Here is a 24740-nt window from a genome sequence, read left to right on the forward strand (position 1 = left end):
GTGTTTATTCCTCTACTCAAGGAGGCAAGTTTGATTACTGTTACAGTGGAAGAAGTAAGAAACAAGCCAGAACTGGAGGAGAAAGTGAGCTGATTTTTTTTGGCTTTCAGGGAAGTTGGCTGATAGGTATGCAGAGGTATGACTCTGGGATAAAGTCTCTGCTGAAAAGAGGAGCAGGAGGAATTTTGTGGGATAGATAGAATCAGTGTTGGTGTAGAGAGGTATCAGAGATGTGTGGGCAGGAATGTTGTGATCAGAGGACAATCCCTCAGGTTAGTATTTTCCTCTGCCTTTTTTGAGGGCAGGGTCTCTTGTCATCACCTTGAGCCCTGTAAGCTAGGCTAATTGACCTTTGATCTCCCTGGGATATGTTCTGCTTCCTGGGATATGTAGTTATGGTGTTTTATGACAGTAATAGGAATAAAACAACTAAGACAAGAGCTTACTGGTGAACCAAGACAATATCTTGATTATGTAGCATAGGTTGGCTTTGAACTCAAGGTTATAGTCATGTATCCCCAAGCCCAGTTTATGAGACATGGAGACTGTGGTTGTAGCTCAGTTGGTAGAGTGCTTAAATGCATAACCATTCCGAATTCAATACCTCATCTCTCCACCTCTTAAACTAGGCATGGTTGCATGCATCTGTAATCCCAACCTTTGGGAGGTGAAGGTAGAAAGATCAGGATTTCATGGCCAGCTTCAGCTGCATCAAGAATTCAAGGCCAGTCTAGGCTGTATGAGGACTCTATCTATAAAATAAACTAGATAAAAATTAAGTTAATTTAAAAGACTTTTTATTTGATTGGTTTTGTTTTTCTTTTTTTAATTATTTGTTTATTATGTATACAGTGTTCTGCCCGCATGTGTGCCTGTGCACCATTAGAAGACACCAGATCTCATTATTGATGGTTGTGAGCCACCATGTGGTTGCTGGGAATTGAACTCAGGACCTTTGGTAGAACAGCCAGTGTTCTTAACCTCTGAGACATCTCTCCAGCCCTTGTTTTTGTTTTTCAATACAGGTTTTCTCTATGTAGCCTTGGCTATCTTAGACTCACTTTGTAGACCAGGCTGGTCTTGAACTCACAGCAATCTGCCTGCCTCTGCTTTCCTGAGTGCTGGTATTAAAGTTGTGTGTGCCACCATGGCCAGCTAAAAAGACGTTCTAAAGGGAAAAATTATATAACAATATTCTAGAAAACCAAAAGACTCATGTTGGGTTATACTTCTGTTTTGTGTTACCATATGATTGATAAGGATGAGTCACTGAAAGTTTTAGAATAACCTAGTAATTTGATCAAAGTATACTTTAAGGAAGTTAATCTGGCAACTGGATCACATTCATTATGAATTATATGTACATAAAGGCAGATGAACATGTCAGATAAGCTGATTTAGGGGACTGTTTATACTGGGTATAAACAAACAATAGAATACAGTTTTCTAAAATTGGTGAGATGAGCAGCCAAAGAAAGTGTGGTATGAAGGAGGTGAAATAAAGAAGTATTTGGAGGCAGCTGGAGAGATGGCCTAGGGCCTAAGAGCACTGGCTGATCTTCCAGAGGTCTTGAGTTCAATTCTCAGCAGCCACATGGTGGTTTACAACCATCTATAGTGAGATCTGGTGCCCTCTTCTGGTCTGCAGACATACATGCAGACAGAAAACTGTAAAGAGTAAATAATACAACAAAAGTACTTGGAAACTAGCAAGGTAATCAAAAGGTGAGAAGGAAAGGGTTTAAGAATGAATCCTTGCTGGTATCAGATGTCACAGAAGAGTAAAGAAAATTTGAATTCATAAGAATGCTAGTGGATTTGGAGCTTACTAGTTTATTGGTGACCTTCAACTGTGATATTTCAGTCATAGAAAAATAAATTGGATTTTCCAAGATTAAATTGCATGGAATCAGAAAAAAAGTGGTGTGTATATGTGTATACACGTGTGTGGCGACCTAATAACAATCTTTGGTGACATTTCTAAAATAATATCCATTGTTTTTGGACAATGAGTCTATCACTGGCCTGAAACTCACTGATTACACTAGGTTGCCTGGTCATTCAACTTCAGGATCCACCTGTCTCTGCCTTCCCAGCACTAGGATTACAAGTGTGCACCACAGTGCTTGCCTTTTAGAATGTGGGCTCAAGGGTTTGAGCTCAGTCCTTGGGCAAGCACTTCAATGACTAAGTTGTCTTACCAGCCCCAGGAATATGTATTTGATATTTAAGCACTTGTTCAAGATGTTTGTCACTAAAGGAACACATTGAAAACAGAGATCAAGAGGTCTCTGCTTAGTGGAAGGAGGAGAGAGTGGATCAATGACACAGGTATTATGAACAGATAATAGGGAAAGAATAATTGAGGTTAGAAGAATAATGGTATGAAGACAGACTTATAAATAGGTTAGTAGTAGACTTAGAGTGTATTTCGCTGTGTATAGATTTACAGATAGGTTGGTACTGGGCCTTCTTTGGAGTGCTAGTTGTGCAGCTGTGCTTTGGGTCATTAAAAAAAATCACAGAAAATAAGTGTTAGGGTAGAGAGTAGTTGATTTTTAACAATCTGGCATCAGATAAATTACATATTAGTGGTCAAAATAAGCTATAAAAACTTGTAAGAATGTCAAACCATCAAGTGTATACACTACTTCTATACTCCCAAATAAGAGGAGCCTAAGCTAAGTGAAGTTTTTATTTGGTTTTTTGCTTTTTGAAGATTTTATTACTTACTATAAAATAAGTATGAGTGTTCTATTTGCTTGTACACATGTATGCCAGAAGAAGGCATCAGATTTCAGTATAGATGATTGTGAGCTATCCTGTGGTTGCTGGGAATTGAACTGAGGACCTCTGGAGGAGCAGACAGTGCTCTTATCTGCTGAGCCAGCTCTTCAGCCCCACTAAATGAAGTTTTAAGTGAACCTGCCGAGTCTTCCAACAAATGATCGAGTAGGGCTTTGAAAAGTCTCTTAACCTCAGTCTACTTTTTTTTGGGGGGGGCGGGGAGGTCAATAGTTGAGTCCTCAGTTAGTGTGAATTGTACACACTTTAAGTGAGCATCCATGATACTATGAAGATACAGATACAAAAATATATGCCTCTGTTGCATAGATTTGATCTTCAACTTTTTACGTGAGTGTGGCATAAGAAGTTGTGTATGTTTGTATATTTATGCTTGGAGAAGCTATAGGAGAATGTCTTGTATCCCATTCAGTAACTCACCACCTCGAGACAGGATCTCTCACTAGGTCACCAGTTAGCAAGCCTCAGCAACACACTTGTCTCTGACTCCTGTAGTACTGGGGTGACAGGGAACATACATGACCATGCTTAGCTTTTTAAAAATATGGGTGTTTGGGATTCAAACTCGGCCTCATGCTTGTTCCGCAAGTGTTCTTTTCCAATGTGCTATCTCCCCAGCTCCTTCAACCATTTCTTTATGATAAAACTTACTTAGGCATTTGATTTTAGTATGTTTGTTTTTGTTTTTTTTGAAATAGAGTTTCTCTGTGTAGCCCTGGCTGGCCTGGAACCCACAGAGATCCCCCTGCCTCTGCCTCCCAAATGCTGGGATTAAAGGTGTGCACCACCGATGCCTGGCTTCGGTATTTAATTTTTGCCGACTCTGCCTTCCATAAAATTTAAGATTTAAAATGCATATCTAGGCCAAGTGAGGTTGCAGTTTGTTAAATAAAGACTCTTAAGTAGGAGGTTATATTTAGTTGGATTTAACAGAGAGACTTTAAAAAAAGATATTTGTCATGGTGCATATTCTTGCATGCCTAAAATTTCTTTTTAAAAACATTTATTTCAGGAGGCAGGGCTTGCATGTGCCATGGCATGTATGTGGAAGTCAGAGGACAATCTGTGGGTTCTTTTCTTCAACTCTGTGGCTTCTGGAGATGGAGCCCAGATTATCAGGCTGGGTGGTTTTGTTTTGTTTTTTTTTACCTGCTCAGTAAGCCATCTTGCTGGTTTCCTAAAATTTCCTTAAAAAATTTTTTTTTTCATAATTGAGCCTGAAGCATTCTGAACAGCAACATGCAGGTGTTTGTTGTCCTCTCCAAGAATATTTGTTGGGAAGAATCACAGAGGGTACTCATGAACTTTGACATATGAGCCTCATGAAAACAAGTCAGAAGGGCTTGTTCTCAGCAGACCTGAGAATCACATATAAAATGGATGAAGGGAATCAGTTTATAGTAAAAGGATTTTAATGACCTCACCTTAGAACTTTTAAGAATACCAGTGGTCCTAAGCAGTTTTCCTTTATTTTTTTTTTTTCTCTCATAATCCTAATCTTTCCACCAATCCTTTAGCAAAAACCAGTGAATGAAAGGTGTGCCAGTCAGTGTTTATAATTGTTCCCGGTATCTGAGAGACCCCTTACAAAAAGGAAGCTATTTCGGTTTACTGTTTCAGAGGTTGCAGTCCATGGCTGGCTAGCTTCATTGTGTGGACATATGGGGAGGCAGAATAGCCTGAGTGAAAGGCATGGTGCTGCAGAACCGCTTGCCCCAGACAAGGAAAGAGAACAGAGACAGAGACATCTTTTGAATACATATCCTTAGTGAACTACTTCCCTCAGCTAGGCCCTCCTGAAGTTTCTACCTCCCACCATATGCTGGGGGTCCAGCCTTCAGCACATTAGCCTCTGGAGGACATTTTTTATTCAACAGAGGAGACAGGCAAATGTTGAGATATCCATGAATGAGCAAGAAGTACAGTCTACATATGCAGTATATGGGGTAAATTAATTTTTGCATTTCTTTCAGAAGTTAACTGTATTGTATTATTCTTTTTTATTTGTCTTTAGCTTTAATTGCCTAAAGCAATTTTCTTGAGCTATATCTTTATAACTCTTAACTGTAAAATGTAAATAATCTCAGTGTTTTGTTCTAAAACAGTTGAACATTTCAATACTATTAATATTGACAGAAAAAGATGTATTTTAGTGATATTTCTAAACATAATGATTCTGTGCTTACTATGACTCATTTTTTTTTTAAATACCATGTTTCTTCTGTTTGCCTCTTTTCCTCACTATGTAGTCCTTGTTGGGTTTGAACTTAGAGATTCATCAGCCCCTGTTTCACTTCTGAATATTGGCGTTAAAGGCATGGGGCCACCATGCCTCGCCTGTTTGCATCTTAGTGTGAAAGACTTTCATCTATTTTAATTTGTTCTCTAATAAATAGTTTTTCTTTCTCCTTTTTCTCTTCTTTCTCTTCCTTTTTCTTAAATAAAAGGCTTTCAAAACAAACTTTTTTAGTTCTTTGAGAGATGAAAAGAATTCCAGAAGTATTATAAACCTTTTAGTTTGTTGATGCTTAAAGCTTATGGCTAGATTTGGGATTATATTTGTTCTCATAGATAAAATATAAAATTATATCCATTTGTTCTCCTTTCATGTCAGATGGGCAGTTCTTAGAACCTTGCCCATTTTCCTGTCCGTTTTGTTTAATGTTTCCCGTATATCCCAAATAAGAAGCCTCCTTCTATAAACATGACACTCACTTTCCTTCATCAGGTTAGTGTTGTGGCAAAAGGGTAGCCCTGTGTGATACGTGGGTAGGCTGTGCAATTGTGACTTTGTCCACCCTCACTCCTTACTCTAGGCATAATCTATTGTGTTTTATCCCACACCTTTTTTAGAAGCAGAAGAGCTAGGGTTTTGGTTTGTGTCATGAGTTAAAAGCTTAGGAACATAAATTGCCGTGTTTATCACCTCTGTGCAATGACTCTTACCTTCCAACTGTCTTCTAAGCGTTAGTTCTCTATTCCTACTACTATCTTATTTTTTTTAAAGATTTATTTATTTATTATTTATATAGTATTTTGTGTGTATGTGTGCCTGCAAGTCAGCAGAGGGCACCAGATCTCATTATAGATGGTTATGAGCTGCCATGTGGTTGCTGGGGATTGAACTCAGGACCTTTGGAAGAACAGCCAGTGCTCTTAACTTCTTCAGCTTCCTCCTCCCTCATTTATTTATTTACCTATTTATTTATTTATTTATTTATGTTTTTTGAGGCAGGGTTTCTCTGTGTAGCCCTGGCTGTGAGTGCTGGGATTACAGTCATGTGTCGCCATGCATGGCTCCTACTATCATTTTGTGCTCTCCTAGCTGTACTTTCTCTGCCACTAGTAAGCTCACCATCCTTTCTGTGTTTCTTCAACTGCCCTTTCTCATTTCTTTCAGTGATACCTTTTTCTTTTTAGGGATGGAGAGTTGTGACAAACTCTCAGTATGTAGTGCAAGCTGGTCTTGAATTCAGTTGTAGCTCAGGCTGCTCTAATTCCATTTTCCTAAGTACTAGAGTTACAAGCATGTACCACACGGCCCTGCTTGATATTTTCATTTCTAAGATTCAAATTTTCATAATTCTTTCAATACCCATGATGTTTTGTTTAAGTATCACACACCAAGCATGTTCTGTTTCTATGTATGTTTTGCTTCTGTATCATGACAACTACCATCTGTTGGGATTGTGGTTTAATTCTCTACAAGGCTTCCCATTTCTGCCAGATCAGTCTTCACTTGGTGCTCTATACTCTTCTGCTTGTTTCCTTTGCCCTTTCTTTCTTTTTGTTTAGCTGAGGCTGGCTTTGAACCTACAGTTATCGTATTTCAGCCTTCTGAGTACTCAGATAATACCACTATGCCCTGCTAGTCCCATCATTTTCTTGACCCAAGATTTTGTTGCACTATACACATTATTTCTATAGGTATATTTCCTTTCTTTTTCTTTTTTTCCCTTCCTCCCTCCCTTCCTTCTCACCTCCTTCCCTCCCTCCCTTCCTCCCTCCCTCCCTTCCTCCCTTCCTTTTTTCATCCCCTTCCCCTCTCTCTTTCTTATTTAGACAAGTTCTCTATGCAATGCTGGTTAGTTGGGAAGGCTTTATGTAGATGAGGCTGACCTCAAACACACAGCTTGTCTCTGCTTCTCTCCCAAGGGAGGAGTTGTACCTGGCTCACATTTGTTTTCTGAGTTTTCTCTGAATTATAACCAAGCCATGTTATTCACTTTGCAAGTTACAATTTTTCTTTATTCCTAATTCTTAAATTTCACTCACTCACTCACTCACTCACCCACCCACTCATTTATTTATTTATTTATTTATCATTCATTCATTCATTCACTCATTTTGAGACAAAGACTCAAAAATGAATTTGATCCCAGGCTGAACTGGAACTCACTGTACAGCCTAGATTGACCTTGAGTTTATAAGAGTCCTGCCTCAGCCTCTGTGCTGCTGGGATTATGGGTATGAGGCGCTACCCCAGGTTACTGCTGGCTCCTGTCCCTTCTTCTGGACAGGAAAAATAGGCATCTGTTATAGCCATAGCACAGATCTTTTTAAAGAAATTTTTTCTTTTTTGTTTTTAAATTTTGAGACAAGGTTTTGCATAGCCCAGGTTGCCCTTGAATTTGCTCTTCTATCTGCTTCTCAGGGGCTGGGATTACAGGCATATGCCACCATACCTGGCTCCCAGTATAGAGCTTTGTTCCCAGGTTGAACACATTTTCTGCCTCAAGCTTGTGAGGAAACACATTCAGTTACCTGTTGTATATTGCTGTTACAGACTTGATCGGCTTTTTATCTTACTGGACACTGGCACTACTGCAGTTACAAGAAAAGCTGCTGCACAGCAACTTGGAGAGGTGGTGAAGCTTCATCCTCACGAACTAAACAACTTGTTATCTAAGGTAAGAATTCAGGATTTCCTAATGGTACAAGTGCAAACAGGAAAGGTAAAAATCACTCACGTCACCTTGTGCTTTGTAAATCCCATTAAATATCTTTAGTTCTCCAAATAATTTTTCAAAGCTGCTATTTGTTTGAAAGATATAAAGTATTTAAATCAGTTTTAACTCTTTAAGGGAGCTGTCAATTTTGAACCTTTTACTTGTGTGACATATTTGAATCTGACCCAATTTGTTAATGAACTAAGTTGTTAATCTGGTTTGTTAGTGGTGTAACTTGTTCTTAATGGCTAATAATTATACATGATAGTTGGTAGTTTTCAGATGGATGAGTGCTCATGAGCAGTGCTTGAATATAGAAGATACTAGTTGAGCTATTTGGAATGGAAAATTTTCTGCTTTGGTAGGTCAGGGTTTCTGCAATTCTAGTATGTGTTTTTCCTAAGTAATGCTGTATTTTTGCTTAACTCTGGGTATGTTGAGTTGCACCTATATATTAATATTTGAAAAATTTCTTGTGTTAAATTCCTTGCATGCAGAATAAAGCAATAATATTTTGGATGGTGGAAACAGGGAAGTGGCAGGAGTTGGAAGATAAGGCGAGGGCATGTGATGTCCCAGACACTGGAAGCCTTAAGTAGTCTAGTCTAACCCTCTCTTCATTATCATTTGTCTTTCTCTAAGGCATAGCGGTCAGTGTTATAAATCTCTTTCAACACATACAAATAACGTATTGTGTGATTGATACCATGAGGGTTAATAGTATGCTTAGAGGACTTTTCTAAGCAAGATAGAGATTGAAAAGACTAATTTGGTCTAGAGGCCCAACATTCTCAGAATGGAAAAGGGTGCAGGGTACACTCATCTGTAAGGTGAGTAGAATGCAGAACTGAAAACTGAGAAAAGGTTTTTAGCATTCCAAGGGAGGGGGAGCATTATTATTATTATTTTCTTTCCCCTTTTGGGTCTTTTCAGGCAGGATTTCTCTATATAACAGCCCTTGCTGTCCTATAACTTGCTTTGTAGATCAGGCTGGCCTTGAACTCAAGAGATCTACCTGCCTCTGCCTCCCAGACACTGGGTTTAAAGGTGTGTGCCACCACTGCTTGGCCAGGAGTTCTATTAATTCTGACTTCAACACATTGACTGCTATCAGATTGTTCTAAAATATTTGTCTTAAGCACCTTTTTATCTTCTTTTTTCAACTCTTAGTATTTTTCTTTTTTATATTTTTCTTTTGTTTTTAAAACAAGTTATTGGTGTGGCCATAGAGATGGCTTAGAGTTTTGAGTTCTTGCTGCTGTTGCAGAAAACTGGGGTTTGGTTTCCATGCACGCTTATGGTGGCTCACAAGCTCTGTAACTTCACTTATGGGAGATCTGTCTTCTGGTCTCTAAAAGTACCAGGCACACATGTGGGTGCCCGTACATACATACACACATACCTACATATATGCATACATAATGCAGTCAGGCAAATACTTAATGCATAAAATAAAAGTAAACACTCCCACCCAAGTTATAATCATTAGATACATGTTTCTGTATATTTAGTGTATCCACTGTTATGCGCAACAGGTTTCATAGCAGTCTGTCTGTCTGTCTATCTATCTATCTATCTATCTATCCGTCTATCATTTACCTACCTATGTGTCTATTTATGTATCCTTTTTTTAAAAAATTTTTATTTATTTATTTATTACATCTATAGTGTTCTGCCTGCACTAGATCTCATTATAGGTGGTTGTGAGCCACCATGTGGTTGCTGGGAATTGAACTCAGGACCTTTGGAAGAATAGCCAGTACTCTTCTGAGCCATCTCTCTACCCTCCCACCCTCCCCCCCTTTTTTTTAAGACAGGTGTTCTCTGTGTAGCTCTGGCTGTCCTGGAACTCATTCTGTAGACCATGCTGATTTCCAACTCAGAGATCTTCCTACCTCAGCCTCCCTAGTGCTGGAATTAAAAACTTGTGTCGCCACCACCAGGCACAACAATCTAATTTTAAAATGATTTTATTACAATAGAAAGATGCCTTATCCCTTTAGCACATACTCCTTATTTAATCACATATTCACCTCTAGGAAACCATTAAACTAAATTTGTCTGTTTGACTATTTTGTGCAAAACTAATTGTGCAGTGTGTGATCTCTTATGATATGTTTCATAAAATATGTTCACATTGTATTAGTTCATTCCTTTCTACTGCAAAATGATATTTATCTGTGGATATGGATAGGACTTACACAGTGTACTACCTTTCATTTGTTCATCAGCTGATAGACAGTTATGTTGTGGAAAAATACTGCCATAAAATTTTATGTAATTTTTTTTTAATTGTATGGAGCTATGTTTCTTGGTTCTTCCTTTCTTTTTTCTTTTTTCTTTTTTTTTTTTTTGTTTTGTTTTGTTTTAGTTTGGTTTTTTGAGACAGTTTCTCTGTGTAGCCCTGGCTGTCCTAGAATTCACTCTGAATGTCATGCTGGCCTTGAAGTCAGAAATCCACCTGCCTCTGCCTCCCAAGTGCTGGGATTAAAGGTATGCATCACTACGCCTGGTTATTCTGTTTCTTTTTTCTTTTTTTTTTTTAAGTTTATTATTTTTATATGTGTGAGCGTGTTGCTTGCATATATGTTGTGTATACAGGTACTCATGGAGCCCAGAAGAGAGTTATGGATCCCCTGGAACTGGAGTTAAGGCAGTTGTGGGCCACCTGATGTGCTAGGAACCATGCTGAGGTCCTCTGCCGAAGCAGCATGTGCCCTTAACCACTAATCATTTTTGCCCACCTTTTTCCCTTTTAAAATTATCAAATACTTTTATTAGTTTTTTTAAGAGTAAAAGATGTCCCATAGTAAAAAGACAAGTATAAAAGTGATAAAAATAGCAAATTGACAGAGGATTAATTCCATATTATACAAAGTGTTGAGTGAGGTACGAAAAGAAGTAATCCTGTGGGGAACAATAGTTATGAACGAGTAACTTATTTATGTGGAAAAATACTGCCATAAAATTTTTGTACTTTTTTTTTATTGTATGGAGATGTGTTTCTTCATCCTTTCTTCCTTCTTTCCTTCCTTCCTTTATTTATTTGCTTTAGTTTGTTTTTTTGAGGCAGAGTAACTTATTAAAAAAAGAACTGGTCAGAATGGCACACACCTTTAATCCCAGCACTCAGAAGGCAAAGTTAGATGGATTTCTGTGAATTAAGGGGCAGCAGGTCTACATAATGAGTTCCATTCAGGCCAGTCAGGGCTTCATAGTGAAACACTGTCTTTAACAAACAAGCCTAACAACAAAATCAAAACTATATGTAGGTGTGGCATAATTTGAAACAATACCAAACCTCTTTGGTAAGTAAAGAAATATAGCTGAAAACTATAGTAAATATTTTATATTTATCAAAAAATGAAAAATATCAAAATGTGTGCTAGGTTTCATTAGCTTGACACAAACCAGAGAAGGGGGAACCTGGGAAGAGGGAACCTCAGTTGAAGAATTGCATGTGTCAGATTGGCCTGTGGGCATGTCTGTGAGACACTTCTTGATTGCTGATGGATGTGGGAGGGCCTGACTTCCTTCCTGCCATGTGCACACTGTGTGTGTGTAGTTTATATATATATATATAGGTTATGTTTCTCAGCATTACTTGTTGACATCATTGAGATGTCCTGACATTCTAAAGAAAATCAGATTTTATTATGTATTTATTTATTTACTTATTTATTCTAACTGGCTTATATGTCATTTTGCCATTATCACACTGCCCTGATTATTACTGTTTGCAGTACATTTTGAAGTAAATAGAAGTGTGAGTTACCAACTTCTATTGTTCCTTTATGTGTTTTTTGAAGGGATTCTGGGTCCCTTGCATTTCTCTGTGAGTTAAATGGTTAGCTAGTTTATTTTTGCCAAAAAGTAAGCCAAGATTTTGATAGTAATTTATGTTGACTATATATAGATAAAGTTATAGGTTATTGCTACCTTAACACTAATTCATCAATAGGTGAGGTCTATGTATTTGCATCTATAATTTTTCTCAGTGGTACCTTTCAATGTTTCATAGCTTTTAACTTTCATTAAAATTTTGTTCACAAGAATTGGCAGGTTGTGGTCACGCATGCTTTTAATCCCAGCACTCAGGAGTCAGAGGCAGGCAGGTCTCTGTAAGTTTAAGCCAGTCTGGTCTACAGAACAAGTTCCAGGACAGTTAAGGCTACACAGAGAAACCCTGTCTCGAAAAACAAAACAAAACAAAATTGTTCACAAGTATTTTTTTCTCTTTTCTGATGCTATTGCAGATGGGATTGTCTTCTTAATTCATTTGAGAATATTTACTATGTAGAAGTACTTTTAAAATATATTAATCTGTTTTAGAGCCTAACTGGATTTACTTATTCTGATAGTGTTTTTTAAACTTTTATAGATTTTGGTTTGTATGTGTGTGTGTGTTTTGTTTTTGTTTTTTGTTTTTGAACACATGACCTTGCCTAGCCTGAAATTCATTGAGCACACTGGTCTCAAATTGAGAGAAATCAGCTTACTTCTGCCTCCTTGGTGCTAGAAAAAAAGGAATGCACCACCACACTGGCTTTTCTTATTTTATTTTATTTTATTTTATTTTGTGTGTGTGTGTGTGTGTGTGTGTGTGTGTGTGTGTGTGTGTGAGAGAGAGAGACAGTCTTACTTTTTAGCCTGGGCTGGTCTGGAACTATGTAGCCCAAGGCATGGGGCAGGAATAGCTAAATAGTGAGAATAAGTAAGATATGTACTTGTCCGTGTGCGTGTGCATGCATGTGCGTGTGTGTACACATGCATATGAGTGCACACATGTACGCAAGGGGAGGTTGATTAAGGTGGAAGAAGGGAGTTGGGGGGGGGAAGGGCATTAGGGTGGCATGCTATGTGCCCCCGAGGTCAGCCACGTCTTTTGTTCGTCAGGAGCCATAATCCATGTTGGGATTTTTTTGAGACAGATTCTCATAGGCTTGGAGATCATTGGTTCGGGACACCTAGGTTAGCTGGCCAAGTAAGCCCCGGGAATCTGCTTCGCTCTGTCTCCCAATGCTGGGATTACAAATGCTGGCCACCATTCCTGGTTTAATACTTGGGTTCTAGAGATTATTGAATTTAGGTCTTGCCTGACTAGCTGCTTACTTACTAAAGAAGCTATTTTGGCAGCCCAAATTTCCTTTTCAGTGTGTTAAATAGTGATATTTTAAAAATGCCTTTAAACATTTTATTGTTTTCTCTTTCCCTCTTTTAAGATGGTAGTGAGGGCAAGAGAAATGGCTTAGCTGGTAAAGGAACATGCTGCCAAACCTTGTAATCTGAGTGCAATTCATGGAACCCAGATGGTGGAAGGAGAGAACCAATTTCTGTACGTTGTCCTCTGACCTCTACATAATGCTCACACACACAATAAACATTAAAAAACAAAAAGAAAGATAGTACTATTTTCTGTGAATAACCAAATTTTATGAGTTTAATAATTTTAAAATGTTTTATATGTATTTGAAAGATCTGGGATTATAAATTAATAACAAATTAATGTTTTTTATGGTTACCTGGAGCAAACCTTTGTTTTGATATGTAATTATTTTATTTTATAATTTTAAGGTATTAATATATTTAAGGAGTGCAAATTGGGATACCCGGATTGCAGCAGGACAAGCTGTTGAAGCTATAGTGAAAAACGTGCCTGAGTGGAACCCAGTGCCGAGAGCCAAATCAGGTGCCTTTACTGTGGAAAAGTAGTTTGAAATAAAATATTACTGTATATTTAACTACAGCATGAAGTGTGTGGTCTAATAATTTCAATTTTGATTTAAAGGCTTAATTTTCATGTTCAGCTTTGCTAGGAAAAAATATTTAATGTTTTTTGCCACCAAACTTAAAAAGAAACTGCTGGGTAAACAATGTTTTCATATGTATTTCTAAAATTACTTAACATTGTAATGTACTAAATTTATTACTTAAAGAAAATATTTCTGAACAATTCATTTTTCACTGTTTGGAAGCTCATATAGTGTGGCTTGTATAGTGTAATTTATGTGTGGATAATCGGCAAGCTAATTCTTTAGTCCTGTTCTCCCTCAGTGTAGGGGTTTTGTTTTCTTGTTGTTTTGTTTTTGTGGTATTGAGGATTGAACCCAGGGCCTTGTGGATAATAGGCAAGTATTCTATTACTGAGCTGTACTGCCAACCCAAATTAATGTTTTTGTTGTTCTCTTTGGATGTTGTGTAGAAGTAAAAGATTGTACTTATTTTATGATTGCCCATACTGGTATTTTAAAGCAAACCATATGCCTTTGAGAAAGCTATAAGACATACGTTTTAATTAAATGAACTTTTATTATATATTATTTTATCTAAATTTTGTGTTTTAGAATCTGGCAACACAGAATCAGTTATGTAGTAGTATGAATTATATCAAAGGACAGAATTACAAATTTAGTTTTCAGGCATTAATTGAGGTGGTTTTTTCCTAAACTTTTAAAAAAAATTCTGTAATTGTACAGTATTTCATAAGATATAATAAACGTTCCCTAAGGGAGAATTCAGTAAGGAGCAACGAGATTCATTTTTAGCCTTTTAGCATAAATCTTATCTTTCTTAAAAGTTTTTGCTTTTGAGTTTTTTTGTTAATTTGCCTTTTATCAAATGTAAACCCAGAACCTTATTTCCAGTTCATTTTCCCCATTATCTTGGTGGATAGACACAGTGCAACTCATTTTATTGAACTAGTTAGATTAGCATTAATTTATAGTGGGACTGCTTGTTATTTCTAGAGAACGCTCATGAGGTTTTTGTTTATATTTGTTTTTAAGTTAACAGGGTTAGGGTTTACAGTGAATGACTGCATATGCCAGATTAACTGTTGTGTTAGTAAGCAGCTATTGTTTAACATTGTAGCTGACCTTTTTGGGGGAAGAATGTAGAACATTTTGAAGATGTTCTTGAGTTTCAAATGGATGTTTAATTTCAATAGCTTGTCATGAGGTTACAATTAAAGTATGGGAAGCAAATCCTATTGAATGAGTGGTTGTTTTTATCCTGGCTATTCCTTGGACATAGGAAGAGACAATGTTCTTTACCTGTTTATGAATGCATTTTGTGCATGTTTGTCTTCTGATTTTTTTTTAAACTTTATTTTGTGTACCTTAGTGTGAAGGTGTCAGATCCCTTGGGATAGGCATTACAGACAGTTGTGAGCTGCTATATGGGTGCTGGGATGGAAGAGCAGACAGTGCTCTTAACCACTGAGCCATTTCACCAGCCCCATGTCTTCTGATTTAGTGGTACACTAAACTCATGCTCTAACTCCAGAGGTCTTTCATTTCTTCATAAAACATGTTTTCATGTATATATATACCCACTTACCATTCTGATGGTTTGTAGAAGGGGAGTCATCAAGTTAATAGCTGATTTACAGATAACTAAGGACTATTTGTAGATAAATCACACTAGCTTTTCTATTTCTTTGATTTTCTTAAATATCAGCTAATACTGTAAGTAATGATACGCAGTGTTCTTTCATTTTTTGACTAAGATCTAATAATATTTTTAAACTTCATCTAGAACCCACAGAGAGTTCTATGGAAGATTCATCTACTACAGATCGATTAAATTTTGACAGATTCGATATATGCAGATTGTTACAGCATGGGGCATCCCTTTTGGGGTCTGCTGGTGCCGAATTTGAAGTCCAGGATGAAAAATCAGGTTAGTAGTAGTCCTGCCTGGTTTGAAATTTTGTTTTAGAACTAATTTATAATTTGATGTGCTGTTTAACGTATAAGGAATCATAAAATGTAAATTGACTGAAGTTTTACATTTGGGAAGTTAGGGGTAGACAAAGTAGCCAGCCATGCTTGTTCTGAAGCTGCAGTAATGCGAACCCGCACATGTTGTGCCTTGTGTTTTTATAGTTCTGGGATTTGAAGGTTATTGTGTTGTTGTCTTGTGCTTTGGGTAGTGTTGGAATGTGTGCCTATGTAAATAATGTGTCCCAAGTAAATAACTGAAGTTAAAATTAAACTGTAGCCTGGTAACTGATTCATTAATTCTCTTTAAGTGTACAGAATACAAAATAATTAAATTAGATACAAAAGTAATTAAATGCCTTGAGTGCATTGGCTCATACCTTAGAGTGCCAGCTTCTCCAGAGGCTGAAACATGATCTTTTGAGTCCAGGAATCTGAGATTAGGCTGTGCAACATAGAGAGACCTGCCTCAAACAAGCCAAAAACCAGAAAGGGTAATTACAGGAAAAGGTTTTTCATATTCAAGATTGTGGTCTTGAATAGAAAAAATTCTGATGGATTTAATGGATTTCTGTTATATAAGTAGTTGTCTCTCTTTTTTTTAAAGATATATTTATTTATTATTTATACAATGTTCTGCCTGCATGTGTGCCTGTACGCCAGAAGAGAGCACCAGATCTCGTAGATGGTTGTGAGCCATCATGTGGGTACTGGGAATTGAACTCGGGACCTCTGGAAGAGCAGCCAGTGCCTTAACTTCTGAGCCAACCCTCCAGCCCAATAGTTGTCTCTTAATTTAAGAAAAGGCGGGGGTCACGGGCTGGAGAGATGGCTCAGCAGTTAAGAACATTGATTGTTCCTCCAGAGAGTCCAGGTTCAATTCCCAGCACCCACAGGGCAATTCACAACTGTCTGTAACTCTAGTTCCAGTGGATCGAACATCCTCATGCAAATATATATGCAGGCGAAACAGCAATGCACATGAAATAAAAATAAATTATTTAAAACAAAGTGGGGGCAGAGCTGGGTAGTGGTGGCACATGCCCGTAATCCCAGCAGAGACAGAGACAGGCAGATCTCTGTGAGCTCAAGCAAGGTCAGCCTGGTCTACATAGCAAGTTCCAGGACATCAAGGGCTACACAGAGAAACCCTGTCTCAAAAAACAAACAAAAAGGGGTGGGGGCCCAGGGGACAGGGCAGGGTGTGTGTCATACACTTTAACCCCAGCAGAGCCAGTAGGAGCTCTGCGTTCCCTGCCAGGCTAGTCTACAGAGTTAGTTTTAGGCCAGACAAAGCTACAACAAATTTTAAGTGATAGATGATAACAATATAATTTTGATTATGGCCTGTGAAATTTGATTTTTCTTCTATTTATTTACTGTGTGTGTAGGGTCAGGGGCATGTGTATCATGGTGTATATGTAGAGGTCAGAGGAATTATTCAGTTCTTTCTTTTCATTGGGTGGATTCTAGGTATCGAATTCAAGTTACAAAGCTTGGTGGCAAGCACCTTTATCGACTTGCTTAGTTCATCAGCCTTCTGCTTTCATTTCTTTGAAGTGAGTTCCTGATCAAGTGGTAGCTCCAACTTTTCTTTATTGGCTGCATCATTTCATATTCCCACCAACAGTGAACAGGGATTGCAATTTTTTCATGCTGTAGCCAGAACTTTTTGACATGCTAGAGACTGACCTTAAGGCATCATTCGTGCTACAAGATATACCAGTGAATTACAGTCAACCTCTTTTCTTTTCCCACTTTTGTATAGGAGTTTGTGTGTCGGTGTATGTGCATATGTGTTTATGTAAGGGCCGGAAGTCAACCTCGTGTTCATGTTGATTTCAGAGACAAGCTTTCAGTGTTTCCTGGAACTCGCTGATTTGGCTGGGCTTCAGAGAATCTTCCATGTCCACCTCCCCTCCACTGAGGTTACAGATGTGTGTTTTCAGGCCAGGGCTCTGAAGGCTTGAAATCAGGTGCTGCCCCTGCAGACCCCATTTTCAGTTTTTTGGTAGTGGTTACCTTGAGGATATGAGACAGTCATATTTTCTGGATAAATGATATTCCATCATATGGACAGCATGTTTTGTTTATCTTTTCCTCTTTCAGGTTGTTTCCACTTTCTGGCTATTAAGAATAAGTTTCTGTCAGGACTAGTGAGATGGCTTACTGGTTAAAGTGTGTTGCTCTTGCAAAGGACCCATGCTTGGTTCTGAGCCTGGATGTCAGGTGATAAACCCACCTGTAACTCCAGCTCAGGGGGAGCCAGTGCCTCTGCCCCGTGCATAGATCTCCTCCCCATGTATAATTAAAAATAAAAATAAATGTTAAAAGGAACAAGTTACTCTAAATTATTCATTCATAAGTTTTTTGTATGAACATGTTTTCATTTTTCCTTGGAGTAGAATGCTGGGTCATACAGTAACCATGTTTTACTATTGAGAAACTACCAGTTTTGTTTTTTGTTTCTGTTTTTGTTTTTTTGTTGTTGTGTGTTTTATTTTGTTTTGTCTTTTGGTTTAGCTTTTCAACGTAGGGTTTCTCTGTGTAGCGCTGGCTGTCTTAGAACTCCCTTTGTAAACTAGACTGGCCTCACACTCACAGAGATCCACCTGCCTCTGTCTCTGTCGCTGGGACTAAGAGCATGCATGCTGGCTGAAACTGATTTTTACAAAGTGGGTTCACTATTTTATATTCCACCAACATTGTATGAGAATTTGAATTTCTCCACAGCCTTGCCAAAACTTTATTATCTAACTCCTGATGTTAGCCATACTTGCTAATATGAGCGCTATCTCTGTGGTTTTGATTTGTACTTTCCAGCTGACTACTAATATTGAATGTTTTTCCTTTCATGCGTTTGTTGTCCATTTTTATCTCTTTATAGAAATGCCTGTTGAGAGACTTTGCTCATTTTGTCTTTTATTATGACTTGGAAACAATCTTTATATATTCTATATATAACTGCCTTATGAGATAGATATATTACTAGCATCTTGTTTATTCTGTGGGTTGTTTTTTCCTTGGCAATATTTTTCTTTTTCTTTACTTTTTTCTTTTTTTAATGATGGAGCTGGGGATTAGACCCAAGGCCTTGCAATGTATTTTGCTAATATTCTATCACTGAGTTATAATTCTTGTTTTCATTTTCTTGATGATGATCTTTGAAACATAAAGTATAATCTTGATAGGTCCAATTTATGTTTTTTGTGTGTGTATGTGCCATATGTAAGAAACTCTAAGTCAGTATCATTTACCAATATGCATTGTTCTAGTTTTTTTTTTTTTTTAACTAGCTATTACTATATGCAAGATCGATTAATATTTTGGATTGATCTTTTGGATCTGGAGTTACAGGTGATTGTGAATGATGAGTGCTGAGAACTCTGGAAGAGCAGCAAGTATTTTTCACCTCTGAGCTATCTCTTTAGTTCCACTATTGGCTTTGTTTAAACTATATTTTATTTATTCATCTGTGTATGTTTGTGTGTGGGTGTGCAAGTGCCAAGGTATATTTGTGGAGGTCAGAGGACAGCTTGCAAGAATTAGTTCTCTTCTTCTACCATATGGTGCCAGGGACCAAATTCAGCTCATCAGGCTTGTAACAACTCCTTTTTCCACAAAGCTATCTAGGTGTCACTGTTTTATTTCATCTATCTATCTATCTATCTATCTATCTATCTATCTATCTATCTATCTATCTATTTTTTGAGACAAGGTCTCACTATGTAAAGGAAGATGACATAAACCCATAGAGATCTACTCGCCTCTGCCTCCCAGTGCTGTTCTTTTTTTTTTTTTTTTTAAGTTTTTAGTTTTTTGAGACAGGGTTTCTCTTTGTAGCCTTGGCTGTCCTAGAATCACTTTGCTTTGTAGACAAAGCTGGCCTCGAACTCCCAGAGATCTTCCTGCCTTTGTCTCCCTGAGTGTTGGGGTTACATGGTGCCTGACTTCAGTGCTGTTTTTTGTTTTGTTTTAATAAATAACACACACGTACAAATCCCACATACATGTACATATTTTGTTTATTTGTTTATTATGTATACAGTGTTCTGGCTGCATGTATGCCTGCAGACCAGAAGAGGGCACCAGATCTCATTATAGCTGATTGTGAGCCGTCATATAGTTGCTGGGAATTGAACTCAGGACCTCTCGAAGAAGAGCTGGTTCTCTTAACTTCTGAGCCATCTCTCCAGCCCCTTCCAGTGCTGTTTTTAAGAAAGTATTTTTATATAGCGCTTAAAAAATTGCTTGGCTATTTTAAAGTCAAATTTTAGTTTTTAAAAATCTTATTTATCAGAGTCATGGTGGCACATGCCTTTAATTCCAGTACTCGGGAGGCAGGGGCAAGTGAGTCTCTGTGAGTTCGAGGCCAGCTGCTCTGCAGAGCAAGTTCCAGGACAGCCAGGGCTGCAGAGAGAAACCCTATCTCAAAAAACAAAATTTACTTATTTAGAGACAAGATCTCAGTATGTAGCCCTAGCTGGCCTGGAACTGGAAGATATACTTCCCTCCTGGACTCTGGGTATGCTGCCACACCTTATTCATTAATTTAAAAAATTATTTCATTTTATAGGTGTTTTGTCTGTACAGTACATGTGTGGCTGGTGCCTGAGTAGATCAGAAGAGGGCACCAGATTCCCTAGAACTGGATTTACAACTAACTACGAACTGCTAGTAGGTGCTAACAGTCACATGTGGATCCCCTGGAAGAATAGCCAGTGCATTTAACCTCAAAGCCGTTTCTTCAGCCCCCTAAGTGTTTGTTTAATTGTTTGTTTGTTTGTTTGTTTTTAAATGACATCTTTGGTATAGTTGTGTTTTACTGATTTTCATTGAAGGATTAGGTATTTTGCTTTTGAGACATTTAAAAACTTACTTTAATTTCCTTATCTTTGTTTGGTTGCACCAAAAAGAGTGCTTTTGGAATAAGCATTTATTTGTTGATCCTTTTCTGTCAAACAGAATCTAGATTTTGGTGTTATAGCCTGCCAAGATCCTTCAGAGAAGGTACAAGGTATAGCTATAAAGACTGATTTCCTTAGAAATGAATCGTATTATTTTATATATACTTGATAACTGAAATTAGGGCAACAGTAGAATCTCAGGGAAAATTTTAAAATGTTTTATTGATTAGAACTCTTCCTTCCTTCCTTCCTTCCTTCCTCTTCCTTCCTTCCTTCCTTCCCTTCTTTCTTTCTTTCTTTCTTTCTTTTCTTTCTTTCTTTTTTCTTTTCCTTCTCTTCTCTTCTCTTCTCTTCTCTTCTCTTCTCTTCTCTTCTCTTCTCTTCTCTTCTCTTCTCTTCTCTTCTCTTCTCTTCTCTTTTCTTTCTCTCTCTTCTGTGTAGCCTTGGCTGTCCTGGACTTTGTAGACTAGGCTAGCCTCAAAATTCACAGAGATCTACCTGCCTCTGCATAGCTCAGGTGTGTGCCACCAGGCGTGGCTAGACATAGTTTTCTAATGACTACAGGAAACAAAGTTTTTGGGCTGTTCATATTACCAGGTATGGTTTGTTAATAGTGCAGAAGAGGTCTTGGTCTTTACCCGCTTCTTTTTATCCTTTTCCTTTTCCTCTCCCTTCCACTTCCCCCTCTTCTATCTCAACTCCTCTTTCATCATCATCATCACAAGGTCTCACTTTATTTCGTGATTCTCCTGTGTCAGCCTCCCAGGTGTCTAGGATTACACTATACCTGACAAAAGGTGTTTTAACACCACCATTATTATTGTTATAATTATTATCTGCCTACTTACCTGTTTCCCTGTTTCTATGTTTCTTTTTGTCTGTCCTCCCTTTCCTCCCCCCCTCACTCTCTCTGACTGTGTCTCACTAGTCAGCCCTAGTAGACCTAGTTGGACTGCTTCTGCTTCCTGAGTGCCACTTTGCCTGTCTCTAGTTTTGAAACAAGGTTTCAATATGTAGCACTGGCTGTCCTAGAACTTAGGATGTAGACAAGGGTGGCCTCTAACTCACAGAGACCCTACTGCCTCTGTTTCTCGAGTACTAGGATTGAAGGGATGTGCCACCACTGCCTGGCTCTAGTTTTGTTATTTTGAGACAGTCTTAATATTATGCCAGCGTAGTCTTGAACTGCACTATGTAGCCTAGACCTCTCTCTACTGAGTGCCTTCTGAGTGCTACAGTTACAGGAATGTGGTACCACTTGGAATTATCCAAGCAAATGTTTGGCAATATGTACTTTTTAGTATTTTTTTATTATTGTGGTGGGAGTCTTATCTGTACATAGTAAAAACCTTTTTAAATTTGTTTTTGTTTTTTGAGACAGGCTTTCTCTTTGTAGCTCCGGCTGTTCTGGAACTCTGTAAACCAGGCTGGCCTCTGCCTCCCTGAGTGCTAGGATTAAAGGCAGGCACCACTACTACTCGGCTAGTAAAAACTTTAACTGATTTCGAGGGATTATTATTATTATTATTATTATTATTATTATTATTATTTTCTTTTTATAGGTGAAGTGGATCCTAAAGAGAGGATAGCACGACAACGGAAATTACTACAGAAGAAACTTGGACTTAATATGGGAGAAGCAATTGGAATGAGTACTGAAGAACTCTTCAACGATGAAGATTTGGATTATAACCCAACTTCAGCAGCCCTTGTAAACAAACAATCTGTAGGTAAAACATTGGGTTGTTTGATTGCACGTAGCAGCACAAAGGGTTTGCTTCATTTTGTTATCCAGTTGCACCAAGAAAAATGCTGTGCTTAATTCTACTCATTACTGTTCAGTGCCACTTTAATTCAGTATCTTAAGCTGAGAATCTGGCATATTCTACAGACAGAAGTCCAGCCTTTCTCTTACATGTCAGACTGTTGGATAAATATTATGCTAGACTTTGCAGATGCCTCTAGTATTAAAAGATCCTTGTTGTCCAGGCAAGTGGCATACAACTGTAATCCTAGCACTCTGGGAGGCAGAGGTAAGCGGATCTCTGTGAGTCCTAGTCTAGCCTGGTGTACAGAGCGAGTAAAGGATAGCTTGAAAACCAACCAAACAACAAAAAAAGTTCCTAGTTGCTTAAATAGAGGATAAAAGTAATTTTTGGGGAGCTTGAAAAAAGGACTATCATAGATAAGATGATAGAAATGTTTAGAACAATGATTCGTATTTCAAAAAATAAAGAGGAAAGTGGGATATTTTTCAAAAAGGAAAATAAGATATAAGAATAAAAATGTAATAACATGATGAACAAACAAATCAAGCATGGTATAAGCATCAATAGATGGCTATAAGCTACAGTGCCAGTTCTGGGAACCAAATTTAAATCCTCTGGAAGAATACCAAACACTTTGTCTGCTGAGCCATCATCTCTCCAGTCCTTCAAAGCAGTATCTTACCAATAATTTAGGGACGCAAATTTTTCTATTCTTATAGACAATCTGTTAAGAGTTACTTGTGTATCTTTCCTGAAATTTCTGCATGGGTGCTGGGCCTTCAAATGCAGGCCTTCATGCTTGCTCAGCAAGTACTTTATTAGTTGACTCATCTCCCCCTGAAATTTCTGTATACCAAGTATTGTGTGTACATTTAAGCCATCTTGACCTTTCCTCACATAATATAGTTTAGTATAACAGTATATGTAGACTAAACACATTTTTGTATGCAGTGTAGGTATACGTTTGTGTGGGTATGTGTGCAAGTGCTTCCAAGTGTATTTGCTTATCACACAGTTTTTATAGTGTCTCCAATGAACAGGAAAAGATCAAAACAAGCAGGAGGTAGTTAGGAGTGAAGGATCATGTGGCTAAGATGATGATGGAGTGCTGGACCAGTCAGTCATTTAAGGCTATAATTCTTCCTTCCTTTCTTTCTTCTTTTTTTTTTCAGCACATGATCAGCATTAGTTTCTTTTATTAAGAATTTTGTTTTTATAACTATGATATTGTGATTATTTTGAGATCTCAACACTTCAGATACCCTACTGTTGTTATGACTACTTATTTATACAACACCTGTAGTACAGAAAAGTTATAAGACTTGGGAATCAGACAATTAAAAGATTTTCTTTTAAAATTTTAATTGATTTAATTATTGATTTTTTTTTTTTTTTTTTTGAGATCCTTGAACTCACAGATATCCTTCTGCCTCTGCAGGGATTCAAGGCATACCATTTTGTTTTAGAGACAAGGTCTTCCTAGATAGCCCTGGCTGTCTCATCCTCCTCCTGCCTTCCAAGTGTTGGGATTTTAAGTGTTCCAGCACTTATGCCTTGCATTGTTTTACTCAGGACAGAGTGTTTACTGTTACTGGGGAATAAGATTGTTTCTCCAGAAAAATACTACAGATATATATATATGTGTGTATATATATATATATATATATATATATATATATATATATATACTTTTTTTTTTTTTTGGTCTTTATTTTTTGTTTTTTGAGACAGGGTTTCATTGTGGAGAGCTAGCTATCCTGGAACTCACTCTGTAGGCCTGGCTGGCCTTGAACTTACAGATATCTACCTGCTTCTGCCTCCGGGGTTCTGGGATTAAAGGTGTGTGCCACTGCTGCCTGGCTTTGTTTTTATTTATTTATTTTTTCCTTAGTGATTTTCAGCCTCACACGAAGACTAAAGACCTACAAGGGCAGAGCATTCACTCACAAAACGTAAATCCCTTTACTATGGAATGTTCAGGATGGCTGAATACACCTGGAAGCTCTCATGCACATGTCCACACAAACACAAATATACACTACACACATCAATGTGTTTTATTACTTACTGAGCAAGTAAAATCATGATACATAATAGTGTAATATTATCAAAAAGATTGTTTAATATCTCTATTAAAATTTATACACTTTTCTTTCCTAAGATTGAAACTATCAGTATTTATTTTTATTTCTGACAATTTAAACTCGTTTTATTCTTTTAGACTCTCCAGGCAGCTGAGCTGATTGATTCAGAATTCCGAGCAGGAATGAGTAATAGACAGAAGAACAAAGCTAAAAGAATGGCCAAGTTATTTGCAAAACAGAGATCTAGGGATGCAGTGGAAACGAATGAGAAGAGGTAGTAATCTTTGTGCTTATTCACGTGAAACCCTGTGTGGGCATGGTGTACTGGTGAACTTTTGGTGATTTTTGTTCAGCTGAGTAGTGCTGCTTGGATTATTTTACTCAGGACAGAGTATTTACTGGTACTGGGGAATGAGATTGTTTTGCTAGACAAATCTATAGGAGTAGATTTAGTTTTGTTTTGTTTTTATTTTTATTATTTTTTCCTTAGTGATTTTCAGCCTCG

At 37.6% G+C, this 24740-nt stretch overlaps 1 protein-coding gene across 1 annotated transcript in view; it reads left to right on the forward strand.

Moving 5' to 3' along the window:
• Btaf1 (B-TFIID TATA-box binding protein associated factor 1) overlaps window positions 1-24740 on the forward strand; it is a 92178-nt gene that overhangs the window by 8771 nt on the left and 58667 nt on the right. The window contains exons 2-6 of the mRNA XM_021631277.2: window positions 7592-7715; window positions 13329-13443; window positions 15291-15434; window positions 21945-22108; window positions 24373-24509. Coding sequence (XP_021486952.1) covers window positions 7592-7715; window positions 13329-13443; window positions 15291-15434; window positions 21945-22108; window positions 24373-24509 — 684 coding nt within the window. The remainder of the gene's footprint in view (window positions 1-7591; window positions 7716-13328; window positions 13444-15290; window positions 15435-21944; window positions 22109-24372; window positions 24510-24740) is intronic.

This window comes from Meriones unguiculatus, chromosome 1 (genome assembly GCF_030254825.1).
Source record: "Meriones unguiculatus strain TT.TT164.6M chromosome 1, Bangor_MerUng_6.1, whole genome shotgun sequence".
In the NCBI taxonomy this organism is placed as follows: Eukaryota; Metazoa; Chordata; class Mammalia; order Rodentia; family Muridae; genus Meriones; species Meriones unguiculatus.